Here is a 23232-nt window from a genome sequence, read left to right as displayed (position 1 = left end):
AGATGGAGGGCCTATCACTAAATGCACCTTGTTTGTCCAGTTTCCAGGTCACTCTGTTTGGGGATGATTTGTCTTTTGATGATGAGGTGGGCGACCAATCGTGGATGCCAACTGGTTCACCTACAGGCAGCAGTGATGGTTTATCAGTCAGGCGTCAATCAGTCAGGATGGTGCATCAGGTGTAGTCTAGGGGCATGGACTCCACTGGTAGGGTTGGCGGCAGCAGGGCCTAACCCAGGAGCAGCCACCCCATCTGTGAGCACCTAGCCCCATGCTGGACAACAGCCAGCTACATCAGGAGTGTGTCGCGGTCATCCTCGGTATGGGGCTACTTCACCATTAATAATGAGGATGAGTCCTGCGCTGTCTGCAATCTCTGTGGTGTGCCGGTGAGCAGAGGGTAAGCGGCACCAAGTTGGGGACACCGGGCATTATGTCTCACCTCAAAATCCATCACATGGTACAGTGGGATTTATTAAAGAGAGGCAGGAATGCACAGGGAAGCAGTGGACAGAGTGTGTCAGGAGGAGAATCAGTAGCAAGAGGCCCCTCTCGTCTTCCTCTATCCATCACTCTGTGCATCATGTGCAGCCTGCCCAGTCCCACTGCACGCCAACCCCCTCTGCACACCAGGCTGGAAGCAGTATCCAGACCTCATCAGCTGTCTCCTCCCCCCAGTTTGTCGCCCAGCACCAGGCCTCTCTCCCCGAAATGATTGCACGGAAGAGGCCTCTCCCCCCAACTGACCCAACAGTGATCCGCAACAATGGGCTCCTGGCAAGATTGTTGGCCCAACAGCTCCTGCCCTATCAGCTGGTGGTAAGTGCCCCCTTCCGCTAGCTGATGTGCTGTTTGGTGCCACAATGGTGGATCCCCAGCCTCCATTATGTTACCAGGACTGCCATCCCAGCCCCACCAGCATGTAGTGGAATGTGTATCCTGGTTGTTGGACCATGCAGTCGGCGGCAGGGTGCACCTCACTACAGATACCTGAGGGCCCTTTCACACTGGCACAGCACGGTGCCACATTTCCACCGCAGCCTACCGCTAGGGCAATGTTAGTCTATGGGGGCATCCATACCGACATGGTGCGGCACAATGCGACGTAAGTGACGTTTTTGGTGCGTCCCCGACACAAGTGCATACCTACGTTACCATGCGGCTCTTGTGGCGGACCGGAAGTCATGTAAGTCTATGGAGACGCACGTGTTTTTAAACTGACCGCCACATTTTGACGTGCTGCGCATGCGTGGAAGCGTATTTAAGCAATGCGCTTCTGAGCACGTGATTGCTTCACCAAAAGGAAGTAAGCATCACTTCCTGCTTGGCCGTCTGCCAGACAGGGATTATCGTGTACTAACGCGGTAATCCCTGAAGGCCTGTTGTTGGCGGTATGGCCCCCAGGGGGTTAAAGGGAGGCCAGTCTAACTCCCTTCTGCCCCCTCCTCTGTCCCAGGTAGTGTTGGATGTAATGACCTGTAATTTATGGCTATCTGTAATGACAAGTTGTAATTGCGGCCTACAGCACCACAGTTATAATCCGTAATCCACCGCGATTACAAATTCTGACTACGAGTGTAATCAGCTGTAATTAAAACTTTGAGTCCATTACGGAAGTGCATTTTTTTTTATCAGAATGTCCCTACCAACCAATAGGAATGAGCAGAGCTCTGGCCACACCCTTCCCTATATAAGGTGGATGCCATCTATATATATAAAATCGGATGTATGTATGTATGTATGTATGTATGTATGTGTGTGTGTGTGTGTGTATGTGCCGCGATCACTCGAAAACGGCTTGACCGATTTGAACGAAACTTGGTATACAGATCCCTTACTACCTGGGATGATATGATCTGGGGGTCTCGCGTCCCCCCTGCACACGTGGGCGGAGCTACAAACAGCCAATCAGATTTCACCCATTCAAGTCAATGGAAAAAATGTAAACGGCTGCCATTCTCACAGTAATCAAGCCAGAGTCCCCACACTTGGCACAGTTGGTCACTTGGTGACCGAGGTTACAAATCCAGGAAAAGCGGGTGGAGCATAAAACAGCCAATCAAAATTCAGCCATTCATTTTAAATGGGAAAATGTAAACTGCAGCCATTCTTACACTGTTAATCGCAGGGTTCTCAAACTTGCCACACTTGGTCACTGGGTGAATAAGATTAAGATTTTGGAAAGTGGGTGGAGCCTAAAACAGCCAATCAAAATTCACCTATTGCGTTTAAAGGGGAATATTTAAACTGCTGCCATTCTTACACTGTTTATGGCAGAGGCTTCAGACTTGCTGCAGTCAGTCATTGGGTGACTGGGGTCCAAATTCACTAAAGGGGTGGGGCCACAAACAGCCAATAAGATTTCTTTGCTGGATAAACTGCTTCCATTCACACATTTTTGATGCCAGGAACCTGGAAGCTCACAAAATTGGTCACTGAGTGACTGTGTGACAAGGTTACACAAAGTGGGTGGAGCCAAAAACACATTTTACTGGGAAAATTTAAACTGCAGCCATTCTTACACTGTTAATGGCAGGGTTGTCAAACTTTGCACAGTTGGTCATTGGGTGAATGTGGTTAAGATTTTGGAAAGTGGGTGGAGCCTACAACAGCCAATCAAAATTCAACTTTTAATTTTCAAAGGGAATATTTAAACTGCAACCATTCTTATACTGTTAATAGCAGATGCCTCAAACCTGGTACAGCTGGTCACTGGGTGACTGGGGTTCAAATTCAGAAAGGGGCGGAGCCACAAACAGCCAATCAGATATACAAAGTATTGATACCAAGGACCCCAAAGCTGATAAACTTGGTAATTTTTTTTACATGGCAGGGTTCTCAAACTTGATACAATTGGCCACTGGGTGCCTGGGATTATTATTCAGAAATGTGGGTGGAGCCTACAACAGCCAATCAAAATTTACCTATTGATTTTCATGGGGAATATTTACATTGCTACCATTCTTACACTGTTAATGGCAGAGGCCTCAAACCTGATACAGTCAGTCATTGGGTGACTGGGGACCAAATTCACTAAAGGCGGTGGAGCCACAAACAGCCAATCAGATTTGTTAGATTGATTTCAGCCATTCTGTTATTGGCAGGGTTCTCAAACTTAACACAGTTGGCCACTGGGTGACTAGGATTAATATTCAGGAAAGTGGGTGGAGTGTACAACAGCCAATCAAAATTAATCTTTTGATTTTCAAGGGGAATATTTACATTGCTGCCATTCTTGCACTGGTAATGGCACATATTATTATACAGAAAAGTGGGTGGAGCCTAAAAAAGCCAATCAAAATTCACCTGTTGATTTTCAAAGGGAATATTAAAATTGCTGCCATTCTTACACTGTTAATGGCACAAGCCTCCAACCTGGTACAGTTGGTCATTGGGTCACTGGGGTTCAAATTCAGAAAATGGGACAGAGCAGGCATGGGCAAACTTGGCCCTCCAGCTGTTGAGGAACTACAAGTCTCACAATGCATTGCAGGAGTCTGACAGCCACAGTCATGACTCATAAAGGCAAATGCACTGTGGGATTTGTAGTTAACAGCTGGAGGGCCAAGTTTGCCCATGCCTGGGATAGAGCCACAAACAGCCAATCAGATGTGTTTCATTTCACTGGGAAAATACAAATTATTGATGCCAAGGACCCAAAGCTCACAAACATGGTCATTGAGTGACTGTGTGTCCAGTTTACAAAAAGTGGGCGGAGCTAAAACAAATTTCACTGGGAAAATGTAAACTGCAGCCCTTCTTCACTGTTAATGGCAGGGATCTCAAACTTTGCCAAGATGGTCACTGGGTGACTGAGATTAATATTCAGGGAAGTGGGTGGAGCCTATAATAGCCAATCAAAATTCACCTGTTGATTTTCAAATGGAATATTTAAATTGCTGCCATTTTTACACTGGTAATAGCAGATCAGAGCAGTTTCTAGGCTAAATTTCACCCAGGGCGAGGGTGTACAAATCGCCCCCCCACCCCCATGGAGCAAGGCATAGGTGCCCGCAGTACAGGTTGTACAGGTTAGCTACGTAGGTGCCTCCAGTATAGGGTAGCCTGTATAGTTGCCCCCAGTGTAGGTTAGATAGGTAGGTGCCTGCTTTATAGGTTATCTACGTTGGTGCTTCCAGTATAGGGTAGCCTGTATAGTTGCCACCAGTGTGGGTTAGATAGGTAGGTGCCCCCAGTATAGGTTAGATAGGTAGGTTCTCGCAGTATAGGTTCGATAGGTAGGTTCCCCCAGTATGGGTTAGATAGGTAGGTTCCCCCAGTATGGGTTCGATAGGTAGGTTCCCCCAGTATAGGTTAGATAGGTAGGTCCCCCCAGTATGGGTTAGATAGGTAGGTTCCTGCAGTTTAGGTTATATAGGTAGGTTCCAGCAGTATAGGATAGTTAGGTAGGTTCCCGCAGTATAGCTTGGCTAGGTAGGTTCCTGCAGTATAGGTTAGTTAGGTAGGTTCCCGTAGTATAGGTTAGTTAGGTAGGTAGGTTCCCGCAGTATAGGTTAGTTAGGTAGGTAGGTTCCTGCAGTTTAGGTTAAATAGGTAGGTTCCTGCAGTTTAGGTTAAATAGGTAGGTTCCTGCAGTTTAGGTTAGTTAGGTAGGTTCCGGCAGTTTAGGTTAGTTAGGTAGGTGCCCCGCAATACAGGTGTTAGGTAGGTTCCCACAGTTTAGGTTAGTTGGTATGGGCAGCATGAGTTGGGCGCAGGAGCGGGGGGAGCAGACATAATAGTAATAACTCACCTGCTTCCGCCGAACCCGCGCTGCTTCAATGTCCTTCCTTTCCCGGCATCTAATTAGTAACAGCGCTTCCTGTGATGACATGCGGTATGTCATCACAGGGGGCGCTGTTACCAGGCGACGGACGCCGGGAGAGAAAAGATATTGAAACTGCGGGGGAACGGATGAAGAAGGTGAGTTATAACTATTATGTCCGTTCCCCCGCTCCGGCGCCCCCCCTCCTGCCGCACAATAAAGCGCCCCGGGCGATTGCACGTATCGCACGCCCATAGAAACGGGGCTGTAGCAGATGCCTCAAACCTGCTATAGTTGGTCATTGGGTGACTGGGGTTCAAATGTTGGAGAGGAGTGCAGCCACAGACAGCCAATCTGATTTGTTTAATTTCTATGGGAATATACAAATTATTGATGCCAAAGACCCCAAAGCTCACAAACTTGGTCATTGAGTGTTCGTGCGTTAGGGTTAGAAAAAGTGGGCGGAGCCAAAACCGGTCAAATACATACACAGGCGGGCAGTTCCACGTCATTAGTGGGTGGAAACAAATACAAATTTCACTGGGAAAATGTATACTGCAGCCATTCTTACACTGTTAATGGCAGGGTTCTCAAACTTTGCACAGTTGGTCACTGGGTGACTGGGTTAAATATTCAGAAAAATGGGTGGAGCCTACAAAAGTGAATCAAACTTCACCTATTGCTTCTCAAGGGGAATATTTAATTGCTGCCATTCTTGCACTGTTAATGGCACAGGCCTCAAACCTGGTACAGTTGGTCATTGGGTGACTGGGGTTCAAATTCAGAAAAGGGGGTGGAGCCACAAACAGCCAATCATATTTTTTTAATTTCAATGCAAATTATTGATTCCAAAGACTGCAAAGCTTACAAACTTGGTCATTGAGTAATTGTGTGTTAGGGTTAGAAAAAGTGGGTGGAGCCAACACTAGCCAAATACATACCCGGGCAACGCCGGGCAATCAGCTAGTCTTGGATAAAATCCTTGCTGTTACTCAGCACTGTGTGAGAGGTTGTGCTGGAGAGAGCAGTGCTGTGTATTTGTATTTTGTGATAGATTTGTGCTTATTTGAGACTCACTGAAACTGTGATTAATAGTTTAGTCATTCAGTTAGAGAGTTAGCTTACTAATTGTTAGCTTTGTCATTCAGTTCGAGAGTTAGCTTATTGCACTAGTGAAAGCAAAACGTTTTGAATCAGGATGATACCATTTATTGGCTAATTTAGAAGACAAGGAGTAAGCTTTCAGCTATGAAGCCTTCCTCAGACTTGAATCCTGTATACTGACAACATGTACAGCACACAGCTTATATGCACTAGACATTAAAAGAAGATACATTTATCACTTACCAATGCTCATACCAGTAATAATGTCCTCTTCACTAGTCCTTATCACGTTACTCTCCTCCATAGACTGCTCATCACTCTTCACATATGTTTTGTCTCCTTCCTTTTTAATTGTCCCCATCATGCCACCCTCCTCAGCAGACTGCTGATCACTCCTCACATAGGTCTCTCCTTCATCCTTTTTAATTGTCCCCATTATGCCACCCTCCTCCATAGACTGCTGATCACTCCTCACATAGGTCTCTTCTTCTTCTTCTTTCATTGTCACCATCATGCCACCCTCCTCCATAGACTGCTGATCACTCCTCACATAGGTGTCTCCTTTTTCCTCCTTAATTGTCTCCATCATGCCACCCTCCTCCATAGACTGCTGATCACTCCTCACATAGGTCTCTTCTTCTTCCTCTTTAATTGTACTCATAATGTCACCCTCCTCCGTAGACTGCTGATCACTCCTCACATATGTAATTTGCTCTTTAAGATCAGATCTCAGTTCTGAAATGGATAACAAATGATAGCTGTAAGATATCAAATAATCAAAGCACAGAAAAGAACATACATTGCTAGGGGGTGATAATATCCCATAAGCTGTGGTCTCCGGCACATTCAGCACCACAGTCCTCTCTCCCAGTGTGCCTTGCTCATCATCTGGTGCTTCTCTCCTCCTCTCCATGCACACATTCCTGGGAGGTTACAGCAGTGCCGGCAGCGGGAGATGGACGAGGATGTGAAGAGAGAACAGCTGGAGATAGAGGAAGATAAGAGCTGAGGCCTGCAGCTAATTAGCTATGAATTATCATTACTTATGGCTCTGGCAGGCAGCTGATGAACTGGGCAGATGGGACTGCAGCTCCATATACTGACCCTACCTGTCCATCACCTGCTAACCCCAAACCTTCCAAGATCCATAGCAACAAATCTCCCTGCTGGGACAGTGCTAATACCAGGACAGAAGCAGCAGAGGCCACCCAACCACTCTCCAGCTGCAGCCTCCATCTCCTCTGCCTGTCCTACCAGCCATGCCCCTTGTTACCTGGCTCCACCCACCTAGCTGTGACACCACCATCATTTTTATGTACACTCCAACCTCACCCACTGTGGGCATCCCAACACCAGTGGCTCCTGACTGCACACTGGCTTCTTCTCATCAGATATACAATGAATACAGACAAATGGTGCACCTGTCTCATCTGCTGAAAATGGACAGAACTTGCTCCTTCAGGACCTCACAACCTGAGATCTCCACTAATCACGATACCTCCATCGTACAACATATTATTAGCTGCAGGCATTCCTGACTGTTGCTATGAACAGCTGCTGGGAAAAGCTATCAGGGAAAGTGTCCTTCACAGGGAAGAGATACCGGCCTGCCTTCCATAACAGCTGGGATAAACATGAAACACCTCTGACAGCACAAGAAGTGAGGGAAATCCAGAGATAAGGTAACACAGAGAGTGTGCATACGTGTGAGGCACCAGCTGGAGGTGGGAGCTGCTCCACGAGGATCTTATGGGCTCAGTATTCCATGGCATACAAGATCAGCCAATCAGAGCTTTGCACTATTCACAGATTATATTATTCTCTATGTCTCCCTCCCTAAGGGGCAATTATGTAAACTACCCCCCCCCCCCCCACATAGATACTTTGTATCATTCTCAGGAATAAAGGCAGACTACCCTAACAATAAAACTACTACTCCCTGCAAGCTCTCTCCATAGAGATGCATGTGCCTGGATTCCTGCTCACACTCTTCATATCACTAAACATTCACCCCTTACGTCGGTATAGAATTCAGACATCTCACCACATGTCACTCCAGCCATTAATAACATAGCAATGGAGCTCAAGGGGTGGTGTGACTGGTGACTGGTCTGGTGGATGACTAATATCTGGAAGACTTGGGAAGCCATCATAAAGGCATTAAGAGGCACCCAGGAGAAGATAAAACTGAGTTCAAAACAAATAAAAGAGAATAAAGGGGAGGTAACTTACCTCAATAATGACAAATTCATATATATAAATATAATGAATTTCAAATAAGCACGGGAAACGCGTTCCGTGGGTCTCTGCCCACTTCCTCAGGCCAAATAATGTGCTTAAGGGTTTCAAACGCCAGGTGCATCAAGTAGTGTTCTTCCCCAAGTTAACAAGGCAGATGTGCCCTAGGGTTGCCGCGGTATACCGGTATGACTATCCCTGGCTACTTATACTGCGGCCACCTATTACTGGCTACAAATATCCAAGGCTACCTATACTGTGGCCACCTATTACTGGCTACACCTATCCCTCGCTACCTATACTGTGGCCACCTTCTACTGGCTACACCCATCTCTGGCTACCTATACTGCGGCCACCTATTACTGGCTACACCTATACCTCGCTACCTATACTGTGGCCACCTATTACTGGCTACACCTATCCCTGGCTACCTGTACTACGGTCACCTATTACTGGCTACACCTATCCCTCGCTACCTATACTGTGGCCACCTATTACTGGCTACACCTATCTGTGGCTACCTATACTTCACCCACCTATTACTGGCTACACCTATACCTGGCTACCTATACTGTTGCCACCTATACCTGTCTTCCATACGGGGGGGGGGGGGGGGTCGTGGAGCTGTGTAAAAACAGCACCAGAGATTTAGGCGCTGTTACATCTTTATATACAGCTATAAAAACACTGTAATTCGGCAGCCAGCAATATTTGGAAGCTGAATTACATCTTTCACCACTAACCACGACATGGAGAGGGGGAATAGTATTCAACGCCGCAGCTTAAGCATATGTATGCCGAGGGAGTGGGCACATCTGGCTACCATACTCCTTGATCATTCTTTTTCCGCTCTCTGCCCAGCTGGCGGGACACAAGGGGGGGGGGGGGGGGGGAGAGGCAGCGCGGGATAGCAAGACGGCCCCTCAAATCAGAACAGTCCCACAGGATTTGGGATGGTTGGGGGGGGGCCTGCAAGGGTAAATGCCAGCACTGAGGGACATGGCTATATTCAATATATATATTCTCTTGTCTCTGTGATGTGACTGAATTATTACTAGGAAGGTGAGATCCGACCCATAATCTATGGTACATGTAGGGGGGGGCAATAGAAAACAGGCAAACAAGTCACAGCAGTTATATATAAGTCTCAGCAAGGGGGATGATCAGGATAGTGACACTATGTCCTCCTCTGTAACAAAGCATGCCCACCCCAAACCTCTGCTCTGCTCCATATATAACGAGAATCACACAATTACCTCTTCCAACCGCATGTTCTCTCTCCTCCTGCAACTTCTCTTCCTGCTGTTACATCACTTCCTGTCTTTGGCTTAATCTCCTCCTTTCTGTGCGATCCACGTGGGAGAGGTGAGATCGACACCTTGTGGTGAATAAGCTAACTGCAAGCTCTTTTGTGGAATCACCTGCAGTCAGCATTTGAATACTATTTATTATTATTATATTTTATTTTTTTTTAATTATCAATCACAGCTCAACTCCCTCATCTACATATTTATCACCATCTATTATCATTTCTAGCACATGTATGCCTGTTGGACATTTCACAGGTTGAACATTCCCAATTTTCAATGTATTTTGCTACATCCACATAGCAGAAAACAAACGCAAAATCAAACTCAGTAAAACTGTATGGGCTGCAGATCCCAGTTTTTTGCCTCTTTTTTTGTACCATTTTAAAATCGTACATGTTGGATCTTCCACATAGTGCAGCTTTCCTATGGCGAAATATGCATGTGTTTTGATATATATATATTATATATATACAGTGGTAGAAACCCTTGAAGAACAGCACCACTCAGGACATTGTATTGAAAGTATCAAAACATATTCTTATTTATTATTCCAAATAATATCTGTATGAAAGTACACTTCACAAAACATTCATGATTAAAAGCAATTAAAATACACACAATAACACCCATGTATCAACTCTCTGCCTGAAAATTCTCAAAAAATAGGTATACACCATGCAAAAATTATCATCAAACTCCTATATGTAATGAATGAATTGATCCTCATTGTCCTGAGTGGTTCTGTTCTTCAAGGGTTTCTTTTTCTCCTAGTTTTGAATACATGTTGTTTTGACCCTAGCACACTGCAGGCATATACATGAGTTGCAGACATACCCTTTTTCTGTCTGGCTCCCTGTGTATATAGATATATATATGTATATATTTAATTAATATCTTAGGAATAATTAATCTGTCATTGTAAGTGTTTTTTGTACACTTCATTAACCATTCTAAGATGGAGGGTTATATTGAGGCTTTGGAAACAGGCTGGAATCGCAGACTACAAACAGTTTTAGCAGGTGATAATCCTGGTACCAATGACAGTGTTCCTGAGGAGGCTAACAAACTATGTAGATCCTTTAAAGAGAACCGAGGTGGGTTTGAAGAATATTATCTGCATACAGAGGCTGGATCTGCCTATACAGCCCAGCCTCTGTTGCTATCCCAAACCCCCCTAAGGTCCTCCTGCACTCTGCAATCCCTCCATAAATCACAGCCAAGCTGCTGACAAACAGCTTGTCAGAGCTAGCTGTGTTTATCTCTATAGTGTCAGTCTGCTGCTCTCCCCGCCTCCTGCAGAACTCCAGTCCCCGCCTGCATCCCTTCCCTCCCTGCTGATTGGAGGGAAGGGACGGGGCAGGGACCGGAGCTATGCAGGAGGCGGGGGAGCAGCTGAGACTGACACTACAGATGTAAACACAGCCTCACAGCACGACTGTGATTTATGAGGGATTGCAGAGTGCAGGGGGACCTTAGTGGGGTTTGGGATAGCAACAGAGGCTGGGCTGTATAGGCAGATCCAGCCTCTGTATGCAGATAACATTCTTTAAACACACCTCGGGCTCTCTTTAAAGAGGCAAATAAAGCACTTTTGAAATTATGGTGGAATATACATAGTCTCAAGCAATACAAAAAGGATCAGATCTACCCTCGGGGTTTAAGAGTCCAGATCTTTCCTACATGGGAAGTAATGGACAAATTTAAAGCAACCTGGGAAGAGGGCCTGAGTAAATGTTCAGTCATAATTATCGATATGCTGATTGAACATGATGAGCAATTGTTGATTAAAAAGAGGAAGGAGTTGAAAGATTTAGAAACTGCAATGCAAGCCTTTGATAAGAACACTGTCATTAAACATTTTCTTACTCAATTAAAGAAATACATGATGAATTTTGAACAGGTCACAGTAGATGGTAAACAAAAGAAATTGGCTAGGGATCGGCAGGACTATGTGAATGGAGCAGCTTATAGATGGAAGCATAGGGGCAATGGGAGGAGGCGAAGAAGGTTCCCCAAACCCCGAGGTCCCGATGGAGCAGGCTCCAATGTACCTAGGGCCCCACCAGTGGAAAATAGGGATATCAGCAGGGTTGCTGTCCAGGACTCCCGAATGCGAATTTACCCGAAAATTCGGGTGGATTTTCAGGTTTACGAAGACGAAGCTGAACCCGAATGTTCAGCATCATGCCGACTCCAAATGCGAAGGTTCCCGAATATGCGCACTCGAATTCGGCAGGATGACGCGGTGGGTTCAGCTTCGGGATTCGGGGATGACGTCATTGGGCCAATCAGAAGTCCTCCAGCTGAGGCCCTGGCAACCCTAGCAACCAATCAGAGGAGGGGAGCCTGGCCCTCCCCTCCTCTATATAAGGCAGCGGCCATGTTGCGGAGCCCATCATTGCTGTGTGACTGAGTGGTACTGAGAGTATCTCCAGTGCTGCTGCGTGTCTCTGAGCAAGTGCTTCTTGTGCTAAACCTAGCGTTTTGCTTCCTAATCACCTCCTAAACACATTGATTGTACTCTTTAATAGTTAGATAGTAATTTGATTGTTCTTAGTCAGCTAGTGTATAGTGTATACTGTGCTAGGCTAGTTTTAGTCTGTGTGCAGGCTAGGCCTGCTAGCCTAGGTAGCCTTAGCCTACTACTAGCTTAGGTAGGTTAGGGATTATAGTTAGTTGTGTACTAGTTTAGTTAATTTGTACTGCTGTAGTCTGTTAGTTTATTAGCTTCAGTACTGTGTTAGTTAATAGTTAGTTACTGACTGTGTACAGGCCACAGGCCAGCATCTGTTGTGATCTGTGACAGACAGTCATCTGCCTGACCCTATTGATTGATTGCGTCTGACCGTGTGTGACCGACTTTAATTGTCACTGTCTGCCGCACGAATTAGTTATTGTGTAGTACACTAGGTATTTATTAGTTACCTGTGTACTACTATACCCGTTCAGTTAATTTCTACTGTAATCTGGGAGTTTATTAGCTTCTGTACTGTGTAATAAATAATAGTTACATCACAGGCCAGCATCCGTTGTGAACTGTGACTGTCATCTGCCCGACCCTATTGATTGATTGCCTCTGACCGCGTGTGACCGACTTTAATTGTCACTCACTGTCTGGCACACGACTTACTTATTGTGTAGTACACTAGGGATTTATTAGTTACCTGCGTACTAATACTACTACTCGTTCAGTTAATTTTTTCTACTGTTAGTCTGTGATTTTATTAGCTTCTGTACTGTGTAATAAATAAAAGTTACTTCCCAGGCCAGCATCCGTTGTGACCTGCGACTCATCTGCCGACCCTATTGATTGCGTCTGACCGTGTGTGACTGACTTTAATTTTCACTGTCCGTCCCACGAGTTAGTTAGTACTTTAGACTACACTACTGCTGTTAGTAGTACTACTACTATTTAATACTACTATTTAAATAAAAAAAAAATTTCATTTTTTGTTGTCACTCAACACCAGTCACCACCAGTCACCACCAACCCAGACTTTATTAAAGTTTACACCCTTTCCTGCCCTTTTCTACATTTTTTTTTACTGTATCTGTATATTATTGCACAATGACTGGCAGAGGTAGAGGGCGAGGCACCACCAGGAGAGGCAGCGCCATTGCAGCAGCCACTGCCAGCAGCAGCAGGTCTGTGATTGGTCCGCTGCCAGCCACTGACCGCAGAGTTGTGGAGGAGGGAGCAGAGGTGCAACAGCAGCGCGTTGCGCCCATCTTTGAGATGGGTCGTCGCCCCCGGCCCATTGTGGAGATTGAGGTGCAGGCTGTGGTGGAAATGAGTGGCCTCCTCATCCTCCCATGCAGGCAAACGCCGCCAGACCCTGCTCAGCGAGTCATTTCCCGGTGTGACCAAGGTGCTGCCTCCTGCCCACAGGCGCATCCGGGTGCTCAACGGGTTGCTTGCAGGGGCCATGTGCTCCCAGCTCCTGCCATATTCCTTTGTGCTGGAGGGGAGTGACATGAGAGCGCTGCTGCAGTTTGGGATCCCGGAGTGGCAAGTCCCCAGCCGCCACTACTTCTCCCGCACAGCGATCCCAGTACTGCACTGCTTTGCCATGGCGAACATGGTCCACGCACTCGATCATGCCATGAGTGTGCAGATCCACGTCCCCACGTCGGATTCATGGATCAGCCGTTTTGGGACAGACTGCTATCTGTCCTTTACGGCCCACTGGGTCAGCCTGGTGGAAAGCCCGAGCGAGGAAGCAGCAGGTCCACCCTCGGGCACATCAGCGGCAGCAGCGGCACCAGTCGCCCACTATGTGGTGCCACCGTGTGGGGTCAGGGGAGAAGCAGCAGCTCCCGCCGCCAGGCGATCCCATCTGAACAGCAGCGTGAAGGCCCGCCACTGCCAAGCACTGCTGGAGATGAAAAGCCTGGGGAAGAACAGCTTGATGGCAGGCAACGTGCTCCACTACCTGAGGGAGCAGGAGAAGACGTGGCTGACCCCCAGAGGCCTGCGAGTCGGATTGGTGGTGTCCGATAATGCCGCCAACCTGCTGGCTGCCATCAGCAGGGGACACTTGACCCACGTCCCCTGCTTGGCCCACGTCCTCAACCTGGTTGTGCAGAAGTTCCTGCGCACCTACCAGGGATGGAGGAGCTGTTGGAATCGGGGCGGAAAATTGTGCGCACTTTCCGTTGCTCATCTGCTGCCGCAGCAAACCTGGCAGAGATCCAGCAGCGAGAGGGCCTGCCACGACACCACCTTGTCATCGATGTGCCAACTCGCTGGAACTCCACCCTGGCGATGTTGGAGCGGCTGGTTGAGCAGAGGAGGGCTGTCAACTGCCATATCATCGAGGGCACTCTCGCCGCCACCACCAAACTACAGCTCCTCTCCAACGCACAGTGGTTGCAGATGCAGCAGGTCTGCTGGGTGTTGGCTCCCTTCCTGCAGGGAACCAACCTGGTCAGCAAACAACGGGCATCCCTCTGCCAGTGGGCGCCCTTTGTTTGTCTGCTGCACAGGGCACTTGGCGATTTGGTGGATTTGGGAGAGGAGGCCCTGAAGCAGCTGGAACAGCAGCCGCCTGTGCAGTCCACTGCTGCGCAGGTATTTGAGTCCCTGGAGGAGGATGAGGAGGAGGAGTTGGAGGTGCTGGAGATTGCTGCCGAGGGGGAACAGAGGAGCGCAGAAGCAGTGGTGCGAGGGTGGAGAGAGGAGGAAGAGGCTCAGGGGCCAGAGGAGGAGGACGACGCTGACCCTGATGTCTCTGTTGGACGGACCACCCTGTTCCCCATGGCAGCGCACATGCTGCTCTGCCTGCGCACAGACCCCAGGGTCAAGCAGATGCAAGCGAGGGAGGACGCCTGCATCAGCATGATCCTGGACCCACGGCTGAGGAGGAGGTGGGCTACTGTCTAAGCGGGGTTTCTGACAGCTAGAGACCATGAGCAGCGAACAAGGGAGTTGCAGGAGATCCTTGTTAGCCGATTGGAGGAAGCCTTCCCCCAGCCTTCCACCCCCTCTGTCCCTGTCCAGCCAGCACAGTGGCCGGTGCCTGACTTGTCTGTCCGCAGAGGGTGTGGACAGGCTCACATTCCTTAAGATAAACCAGGCCTGGATTGAAGGCACGTTCCTGGCACCTGTTGTCGGCGAGAGGAGGACATGAAGTGCCTGGGAATTATTCTTTGACATCAACCTTCAGTCCCTGGGTCCTGATAATTTGGCCTGGTTTATCTTCAGTTGCTGTGGTACTAACACTAGGTACCATGGCCCGTGACATGCCTGCTGCTGCCACACATCATTCCTCCTCCTGCTGCTGCTGTATTTATTTATTTATGAATTTATGTATTTATTGTATTTATAAAGCGCCAACATATTACGCCGCACTGATTTCCATCCTCCTGCTGTCTGTGTTTCCACTGCCAGGGTCCACAGAGCCATGCGCCACTAGCTATTATGCCACTACAATAGCTGTATACTGTTGTAAAAAAAAATAAAAAATGCTGAGGCGTCTGGGTTGAAAACTTTGCTGTCCCAGTTGTGCATTGGACAGAATGTGGGCTCCACGACTGCTGTCCGGGGTTTCCTGATCTTGGTGTCTTTATTTACAGTCGTGGTACCAACGCTAAGTACCATGGCCCCGTTACATTGCCTGACGGTGAAGAAGAATAAACAAGAAATGCAGAACAAAAAGTTTTCCATCACATTTTTTTTTTTTTTTTTTAAATTACACCTATTTAAATGTGATTTCCCTTTAAAAAAAACACATCCGAATTCGCAAACACAAATGTTTTCCCAATTTTGCTACCGAACACGAACCAAATTCGAATCGAATTCAGTGATCAAATTCGAATCCGAAATTGATCCGAACTCGAATGTACCCGAATCTAATTTTGGTACATTCGAGCATCACTAGTAACAATATGTGTGTGAAATTGAGCAGCAAGTACAGATGTCCTTGGTAGAGGTGAGCGAAAACGGCTCTGACATTATTGCAAAACGCTTGTTGAATTTACCATCGCATATCTCCCAACTTTTTGGGAAACTGTCTTTGTCTGATACAGCTCCTGGCCGGTGTCTGTCCCCCCAGGTGACACATGTACTGCCTGATCTCAGGATCTGCAATATGAACGCTGCTGCTATATGTTATCCTTGCTTTGTTTGTAGCCGGATGTTGTGCTAATTTAGGGTCTATGGACTCATTTGATATGGACTGATGTGTTATATGCCGGGCTATCTACATGTGTTGTCACCGCAATCTACTGAAAAAAATATTCCAAACTAGCTGATTGCCCAGCGTTACCCGGGTATGTATTTGGCTGGTGTTGGTTCTGCCCACTTTTTCTAACCCTAACACACAACAGTGCAAGAATGGTAGCAATTAAAAATTCCCCTTGAAAAGCAATAGGTGAATTTTGATTGGCTGTTGTAGGCTCCACCCATTTTCCTGGATATTAATTCCAGTCACCCAGTGACCAACTGTGCAAAGTTTGAGAACCCTGTCATTAACACTGTAAGAATGGCTGCAGTTTACATTTTTCCAGTGAAATTTGTTTTTGCCTCCACCCACTTTTTGTAACCTGGAAACACAGTCACTACTCAATGACCAATTTTGTGAGCTTTTGGATCCTTGGCATCAATAATTTTTATTTCCCAGTGAAATTTGTATTTGTCTCCACCCACTGATGACCCAGGCAACGCCGCCTGTGTATGTAATTTACTAGTGTTGGCTCCGCCCACTTTTTCTAACCCTAACGCACAAACACTTAATGACAAAGTTTGTGAGCTTTGGGGTCCTTGGCATCAATAATTTGTATATTCCCATAGAAATTAAACAAATCAGGTAGGCTGTTTGTGACTCCACCCCTCTCCAGCATTTGAACCCCAGTCACCCAATGACCAACTATAGCAGGTTTGAGGCAACTGCTATTAACAGTGTAAAATTGGCAGCAATTTAAATATTCCCCTTGAAAATCAACAGGTGAATTTTAATTGGCTTTTATAGGCTCCACCCACTTCCCTGCATATTAATCTCAGTCACTCAGTGACCATCTGGGCAAAGTTTGGGAACCCTGCCATAAAAAGTGGAAGAAGGGCTGCAGTTTACATTTTCCCAGTGAAATTTGTTTTTGGCTCCGTCCACTTTTTGTAACCTAGACACAAAGTCACTACTCTACTCAATGACCACGTTTATGAGCTTTGGGGTCCTTGGCATCAATAATTTTTATTTTCCCATGAAATGAAACAAATCTGATTCACTGTTTGTGGCTCTGTCCCCTTTTCTGAATTTGAACCCTAGTGACCCAATGACCAACTGTACCAGGTTTGAGGGTTGTGCCATTAACAGTGCAAGAATGGCAGCAATTTTAATATTCCCCTAGAAAAGCAACATGTGATTTTTGATTGGCTTTTTTAGGCTCCACCCACTTTTCTGAATATTAATCCCTGTCACCCAGTAACCAACTGTGCAAAGTTTGAGAACCCTGCCATTAACAGTGAATACAGACTGCAGTTTACAATTTCCCCGAAAAATTAGTTTTTGACTCCACCCACTTTTTGTAACCTTGACACACAGTCACTACTCAATGACCAAGTTTGTGAGCTTTTGGGTTTCTGGCATCAAAATTGTGCTAATGGAAGCAGTTTATTCAGCAAAGAAATCTGGCTTTTTTTTTTGCTCCGCCCCTTTTCTGAATTTGAACCCCAGTCACTTAACGACCAACCTTAGCAGGTTTGAGGCCTCTGCTATTAACAGTGTAAGAATGGCTGCAGTTTCAATATTCCCCTTGAAAAGCAATAGGTGAATTTTGAGTGGCTCTTGTAGGCTCCACCTACTTTTCCGAATATTAATAGCATTCCAGGAGTTGGAGCAGTTCTTTTGCTAATGCTGGATAGTTATGGTGGAATAAAGTTTCATATGAGTTTGTAAGGTAGATACCTAAAAATGGGAGTTTATGTTGCTCCCATTGGAACTTGAAGGCGTCCTGAAGTGCTTGCATGAGTCTTTGTGGTAGCGAGATATTTAAAGCTTTAGTTTTATCGGGGTTTACCCGTAAGCCTGAGAAAGTTCCAAAGGAAGATAGGAGCTTATTGAGGGCGAGGAGAGAGTTTGTGGGGCGAGAGATACAAAGGACTAAGTCATCTGCGAACAGGTTAACCTTAAATTCCTGTTTTCCGATTGGGATACTCCTAATTTCTTTTGAGTTTCTAATTCGGATGGCTAGGGGCTCTATTGCAAGGGCGAATAATAGGGGAGATAGGGGGCAGCCTTGGCGAGTACCTCTTGTGATTTTGAAGAAGGGAGATCGGAATCCGTTATAATTTATAAAGGCTAAGGGAGTAGAGTATAGAGCTCTTATCCATGTAATAAATCTGTCTCCAAAACCCCATTTTCCCAGTATTGTAATTAGGTATTTCCAGGATACTGAGTCGAAGGCTTTCGTGATGTCTAAGGAGAGTAGCATGGAGGGAATGTGAGAAGAACGTGCGTGATGAATGATTTGAAGGAGGCGTCTTACACTGTCACCTGCTTGCTGATGGGGCATAAATCCTACCTGGTCATTGCGTATGAGGGAGCAAATTTCCGTGTTGAGTCGAGTGGCAAAGATTTTGGCTAAGCGTTTAACGTCTATATTCAAAAGAGAAATTGGTCTAAAATTAGACCAAAGTTGATTATTTGTATTGGGTTTAGGGAGCATACTAATAAAGGCGGTAACAGAGTCAGAGTGGAACTTGGCACCTTTGAGAATGCTATTAAAAGCATTAACTAGTTTAGGGGCAAGAACATCGCTTAATTTCTTATAATATATTGCTCTAAAACCGTCTGGGCCAGGTTGCTTATTTAACTTAAGTTGTTTAATTGCCAATTGGACCTCAGGCAGTGAGATTTCCCGGTCTAGTAGTTCCCGAAAGCCAGTGGGGAGGTCAGGAAAAGGTAAATCTGATAGGAAGCTAGACAGTTCTTCTGGAGGGAGGTGATCGGGGGAATTATATAGTTTTTCTAAGTTGTGGCGGAAGATTTCCACTATAGTATTGGGGTTAGAGGAGGTTAGGCCCGGTCCCTTTTGTAGAGTAATAGGCTTATTAGAAGGGTCTGGCAGTCGGAGACGTCTGGCCAAGAGTGTGTCTGGCTTATTACCTTTGAGATAAAATTTAAATTTAGTATTGGAAAGCTGACGTTCTGCAGAGTCGGTTAAGCTTAAGTTGAGAGCGGTTTCCGCACTTAAAAGATCATGTTTATTCTCAGGTGTTGGGTTGTTTTGGAAGTTAGTGTGTTTTTCCTGGTAAGTTAATTCTAGTTTGTGAAGTAATTGTTGTTTCTCTTTTTTGCGTTTAGAGGCCAGTGGGATTAAGATTCCTCTAATTACCACTTTGTGGGCTTCCCAGATGGTGAGATCAGAGATATCTTCGTCAGGGGCATTCAGTTCAAAGTAGTCAGTCAATTTAGCTTTAAGTAGTTGAACCGTGTCCTCATTAGTTAATAAATATTGGTTCAACGTCCACCGAAACTCGGAGGGGCGCTGAATCAGAGACGAAAGAGTTACAATGTTCATATCGTGATCTGACCATGAAGTGGGATGGATGACTGCTGCGCTGACTAAGGGTATTGTTGAAGAGGGAACCCAGCAGTGGTCAATCCGAGAGAAGGATGCATGAGGATTGGAGTAAAAAGTAAATCCCTTTATGAGGGGATTGAGTTCCCTCCAAACATCGATTAACTCAAGAGATTGAAACGCCGATTTAATAGTGGCAGTTTGTTTTGGTGTCGTATTTGAGGTAGAGCTATCAGAGGATTGTCTGTCCCAGAAAGGGTTCAGACAGTGATTAGTGTCTCCTGCCAAGAATATTGTTCCTATGCTATGCGTAGCGAGAACTTGAAGAATATGAGATATAAATGGCGCTTGTTTATCGTTGGGGGCATAATAAGACATGATTGAGATAGGTTCATCTTGAATTTTCCCTATTAAAAGGATATATCTACCTTCAGGGTCTGCGATAGATTTAGAGAGGGTGAAGTTGGTGGAGTTTCTAAGGGCGATTAGGACCCCTCTCTTTTTAATTTGTGCACTTGCAAGATATACTTGTCTGTAATCTTTGTGAAAGAATTTAGGCTCTTTGTTGGCGATGAAATGAGATTCTTGCATACATATAACATCAATATTAAGTCTTTTGAAATGTTGAAAGGCTTTGGTTCTTTTTAAAGGGGAGTTGAGGCCCTGGGCATTGATGGAAGCAAATTTAATTGAGGAAGTCATGGCGGTTTAAAGACGGACAGCTGAGAGGCACTCCTCGTCCCAAAGAGTAGAGAACAGGAAAGGGGAGAGGGGAGAGGGGGAAGAAAAGAAGAGAAGAGAGGAAATAGCAAAAAAAAAGTTGCATAGGGTATACAACTCAGGACAGAGCTACCCTTAGCAAAGTACGTAGACACCTCAGGGTGACTAGGTATTGGATTCCCTGTTAGGATCCAAAAACCCCATAAGGGAATAGAGAAGAGGCATGAAAAGAGCACGGGACATTTGTGGCATAACTATATGCATAAAAGGGTCAGAATATAATTACCCAAATAAAGTCTGACAGAGGAGGGAGGGTGCGGGAAAGAGGGAGGAGGGGCCCAGTGACGGGGGCTCTAGTGAAAGAGACCGGGGTATAGGCAAATGGATAGGGAGGGAGGGAGGGGGAAGGCTGGGGGGGGAGGAGGAGGAGAGGAAAAAAAAAATTCTAACCTCCAACAATACCGGTAGCATGTGAAAGTGGAAGCTATCCAGAGGAAACCTAAGAGATGGTGAGGAGAACCAGTTGGAAGTTAGGTGTTAGGTTACAACAGGCGTAGACATATGGATCAATGACAGAGATGAGCAGTATCCTAAGACTTAGGCAAGCAAGCTAAGGCACGATAAGGGCATTTACAAATCCTTGATGTTGGCTTAATGTGGGGTATCTGGACAATTTCATTAAGGGCGCACAAGAATACAAATTTCTAACCATAGTGTGTGGAGTTTAATTCCCATCGCCTGGAGCCCAGAATTGATATGTGCTGGGAAAGAGAAGGCAGACCAAAATGAGTCGTCGGGCAATCTCCTTGCCCAGTGGTCTGATGACCTCTGGTAAAAGTTAGAGTTCACGAAATGGTCAGTGAATTCCCAAGTGTTTGGTATTGGTAGTGAGTAATTAATTAGGGAACAGGGGAGACTAATATGCGTTGGGAGTTATAGATTAGGGTAGAAGGGGGAGGAGGGTAAAGATGTTGGGTGGGAAGGGTGGAGCAAAGATGAGGGAAGGGAAAATGGAAGGGAGCTTAATAGAAGTATATATCCTCTGACAAAACCTGGGGAGAGGGAAATTCGCTGAGTATTCCAGCGATATATGTGAGTTAAGTAGGAACGAAGCTTGAAAAGCTCTGGGTGCGGTTGTAGTGATACATGTTTTGTTTATAGACCTTAGGTGAGGTTATAACTTAGCAGGGGAGCCAGCTGATTCCTTACCATTCTGGAGGCAGTAGTGAGCAGAGTATAATATTTAACAGACCATGCGATTGAGAACATAACCAAATATTAGAATATAGTCGATTGGATGAAATGTAACACTAATTGATTTGGCTGAGGCTGAATTGCAAGTATTGAGTAGTTACTATAAACAGATACATGAAAAGGATACCTAGCGCTTTGATGCCCTCTGGTGGAAACCAACAGTAATAGGATGCTCCGTGAATTACCGTGCAAGCCATATTAATGACAGTAATAACAGAGATTGAGAATTTAAGGATAATTGAGAAGAAAGTAAATATGAGGGGGGGGGGGGGGAGGGAAGGAGCAGGAGGGGAAAGGGTGGGTGGGGAGGGTTAGGGTAATTGGGTAAAAAAAGGGGGGGAGGGATAATTATAAATGCATGGGGATCGCTGATGCAGATGGGAATTCACTGAGCATCCCTAATCCTTTGTGGATCAATTAAGGAGAGCATTACGGATAAGCAAATATAATAGTTCCAGGTGCACATAACTGTACGTAAGGTAATGAGGATATATGAGGAGGTTTGAACTTAGAACTCAGCCATGAACGAGATACAATAACAGGAGTGCAACCATATGGTTAACATTTGCAAAAACCTGAAATTACATTAACAGTATAAGATAAATACAAAAGAGCTTCGTGTAAACGTGACTCCGGATAACGAAGTACAGTACGCAGCTCAAGTCCGTTGCAAAAATAAAAGCGAAGCTGAAACTTGGGCTCCAGTGGTGAGGTGGAGTCTTGTGGCTTAGGTATTTGCATGTATTGGGAGAGTGTTACCGTCAGAGCTTAGCCTAGTATACGGCTCTGTAAGGGGAAGGAGGGGAGGCAAATAGGATCAACATGGTAGGGGCGCCTAAATGGGCGGTGCTTCTCAGTGTCTCTAGAAGAAGGGTTGTTTAAAAGGGCGGGAAGGCAAACTGTTAACTCGTGGTCTGGAGAATCGCGGCCATTTTAACGTATAAAAGTTAAACATGAACTGAAGAATAAAAAGTGCATAAACAGTCAAAATTAACTATGCAGACTCCGGGAGAAGCCTAATGAACAGCCATAGGAAGCCCTGCTGTATGGCTAACCAGGTTCCTTAACTAAAGAGGAAACCGTCTGAGGAATGGCCCAAATGAGAAAGTGTACTGATCAGGTGGCCGGCTGGAAACCTTGGGATGAGAGCTCACGGAGTGCGACCAATCTTCTCTTCTTGAGCCTCTGTTCTTTAGGGCTGTTGGCAGGGAGCATAGAGCCACTTCGATCGCTACTTTGGGAGGATGGAGAGGAGGTAGGTTTCGAAGGAGATGAGGGTACTGCTGGCGATGGAAGGTCCAGTGCTTGAAAGTGCTCTTGAAGCTCCCTGATAGATGTAGCGGAGTACTGGCGATTGTCGATAGAGAAGATGAGGGCAAAAGGAAACCCACATCTATACTTGATCTGACGATTGCGGAGAACTTGGAGGTAGGGTTTCATCTCTTTTCTTCTCAGGAGCGTTATTTGGGATAGGTCGCCATAAACCTGGTAGGTGTGCTCTTGAAAAGTGAGTTGGGACGCAGATCGCGAGGCTGCTAGGACCGTTTCTTTAGTTTTGTAGTAGAGGAACTTCATAATAATATCACGCGGGGGTCCATTCTCCGGGCGACGGGTAAGAGCTCTGTGGACTCGATCAAGCTCCAGGCGCTCGACCGGGACATCAGGGACGAGCTCCTGGAGTAAAGCTGTCATGGTACCCGGCAGGTCTGTCACCGTTTCGGGGATGCCTCTAATATAGAGATTCCCTCTCCTGGAGCTGTTCTCGCTGACCTCTGCCTGTGATTTCAGAAGATCTACTTCATTTTGTAGTTTGTGGAGATCTTC

The 23232-nt window shown here is 46.1% G+C and overlaps 1 protein-coding gene across 1 annotated transcript in view; it reads right to left on the bottom strand.

Annotated features, from left to right (window-relative positions):
- Window positions 1–23232, bottom strand: part of LOC137525347 (uncharacterized) — a 182542-nt gene that overhangs the window by 34979 nt on the left and 124331 nt on the right. The window contains exon 14 of the mRNA XM_068246402.1: window positions 6113–6604. Coding sequence (XP_068102503.1) covers window positions 6113–6604 — 492 coding nt within the window. The remainder of the gene's footprint in view (window positions 1–6112; window positions 6605–23232) is intronic.

The sequence above is a fragment of the Hyperolius riggenbachi genome, chromosome 7 (genome assembly GCF_040937935.1).
Source record: "Hyperolius riggenbachi isolate aHypRig1 chromosome 7, aHypRig1.pri, whole genome shotgun sequence".
Taxonomy (NCBI): Eukaryota; Metazoa; Chordata; class Amphibia; order Anura; family Hyperoliidae; genus Hyperolius; species Hyperolius riggenbachi.
Note: the sequence above shows the minus strand (reverse complement) of the source record. Positions and strands in the feature narration are given on the sequence as shown.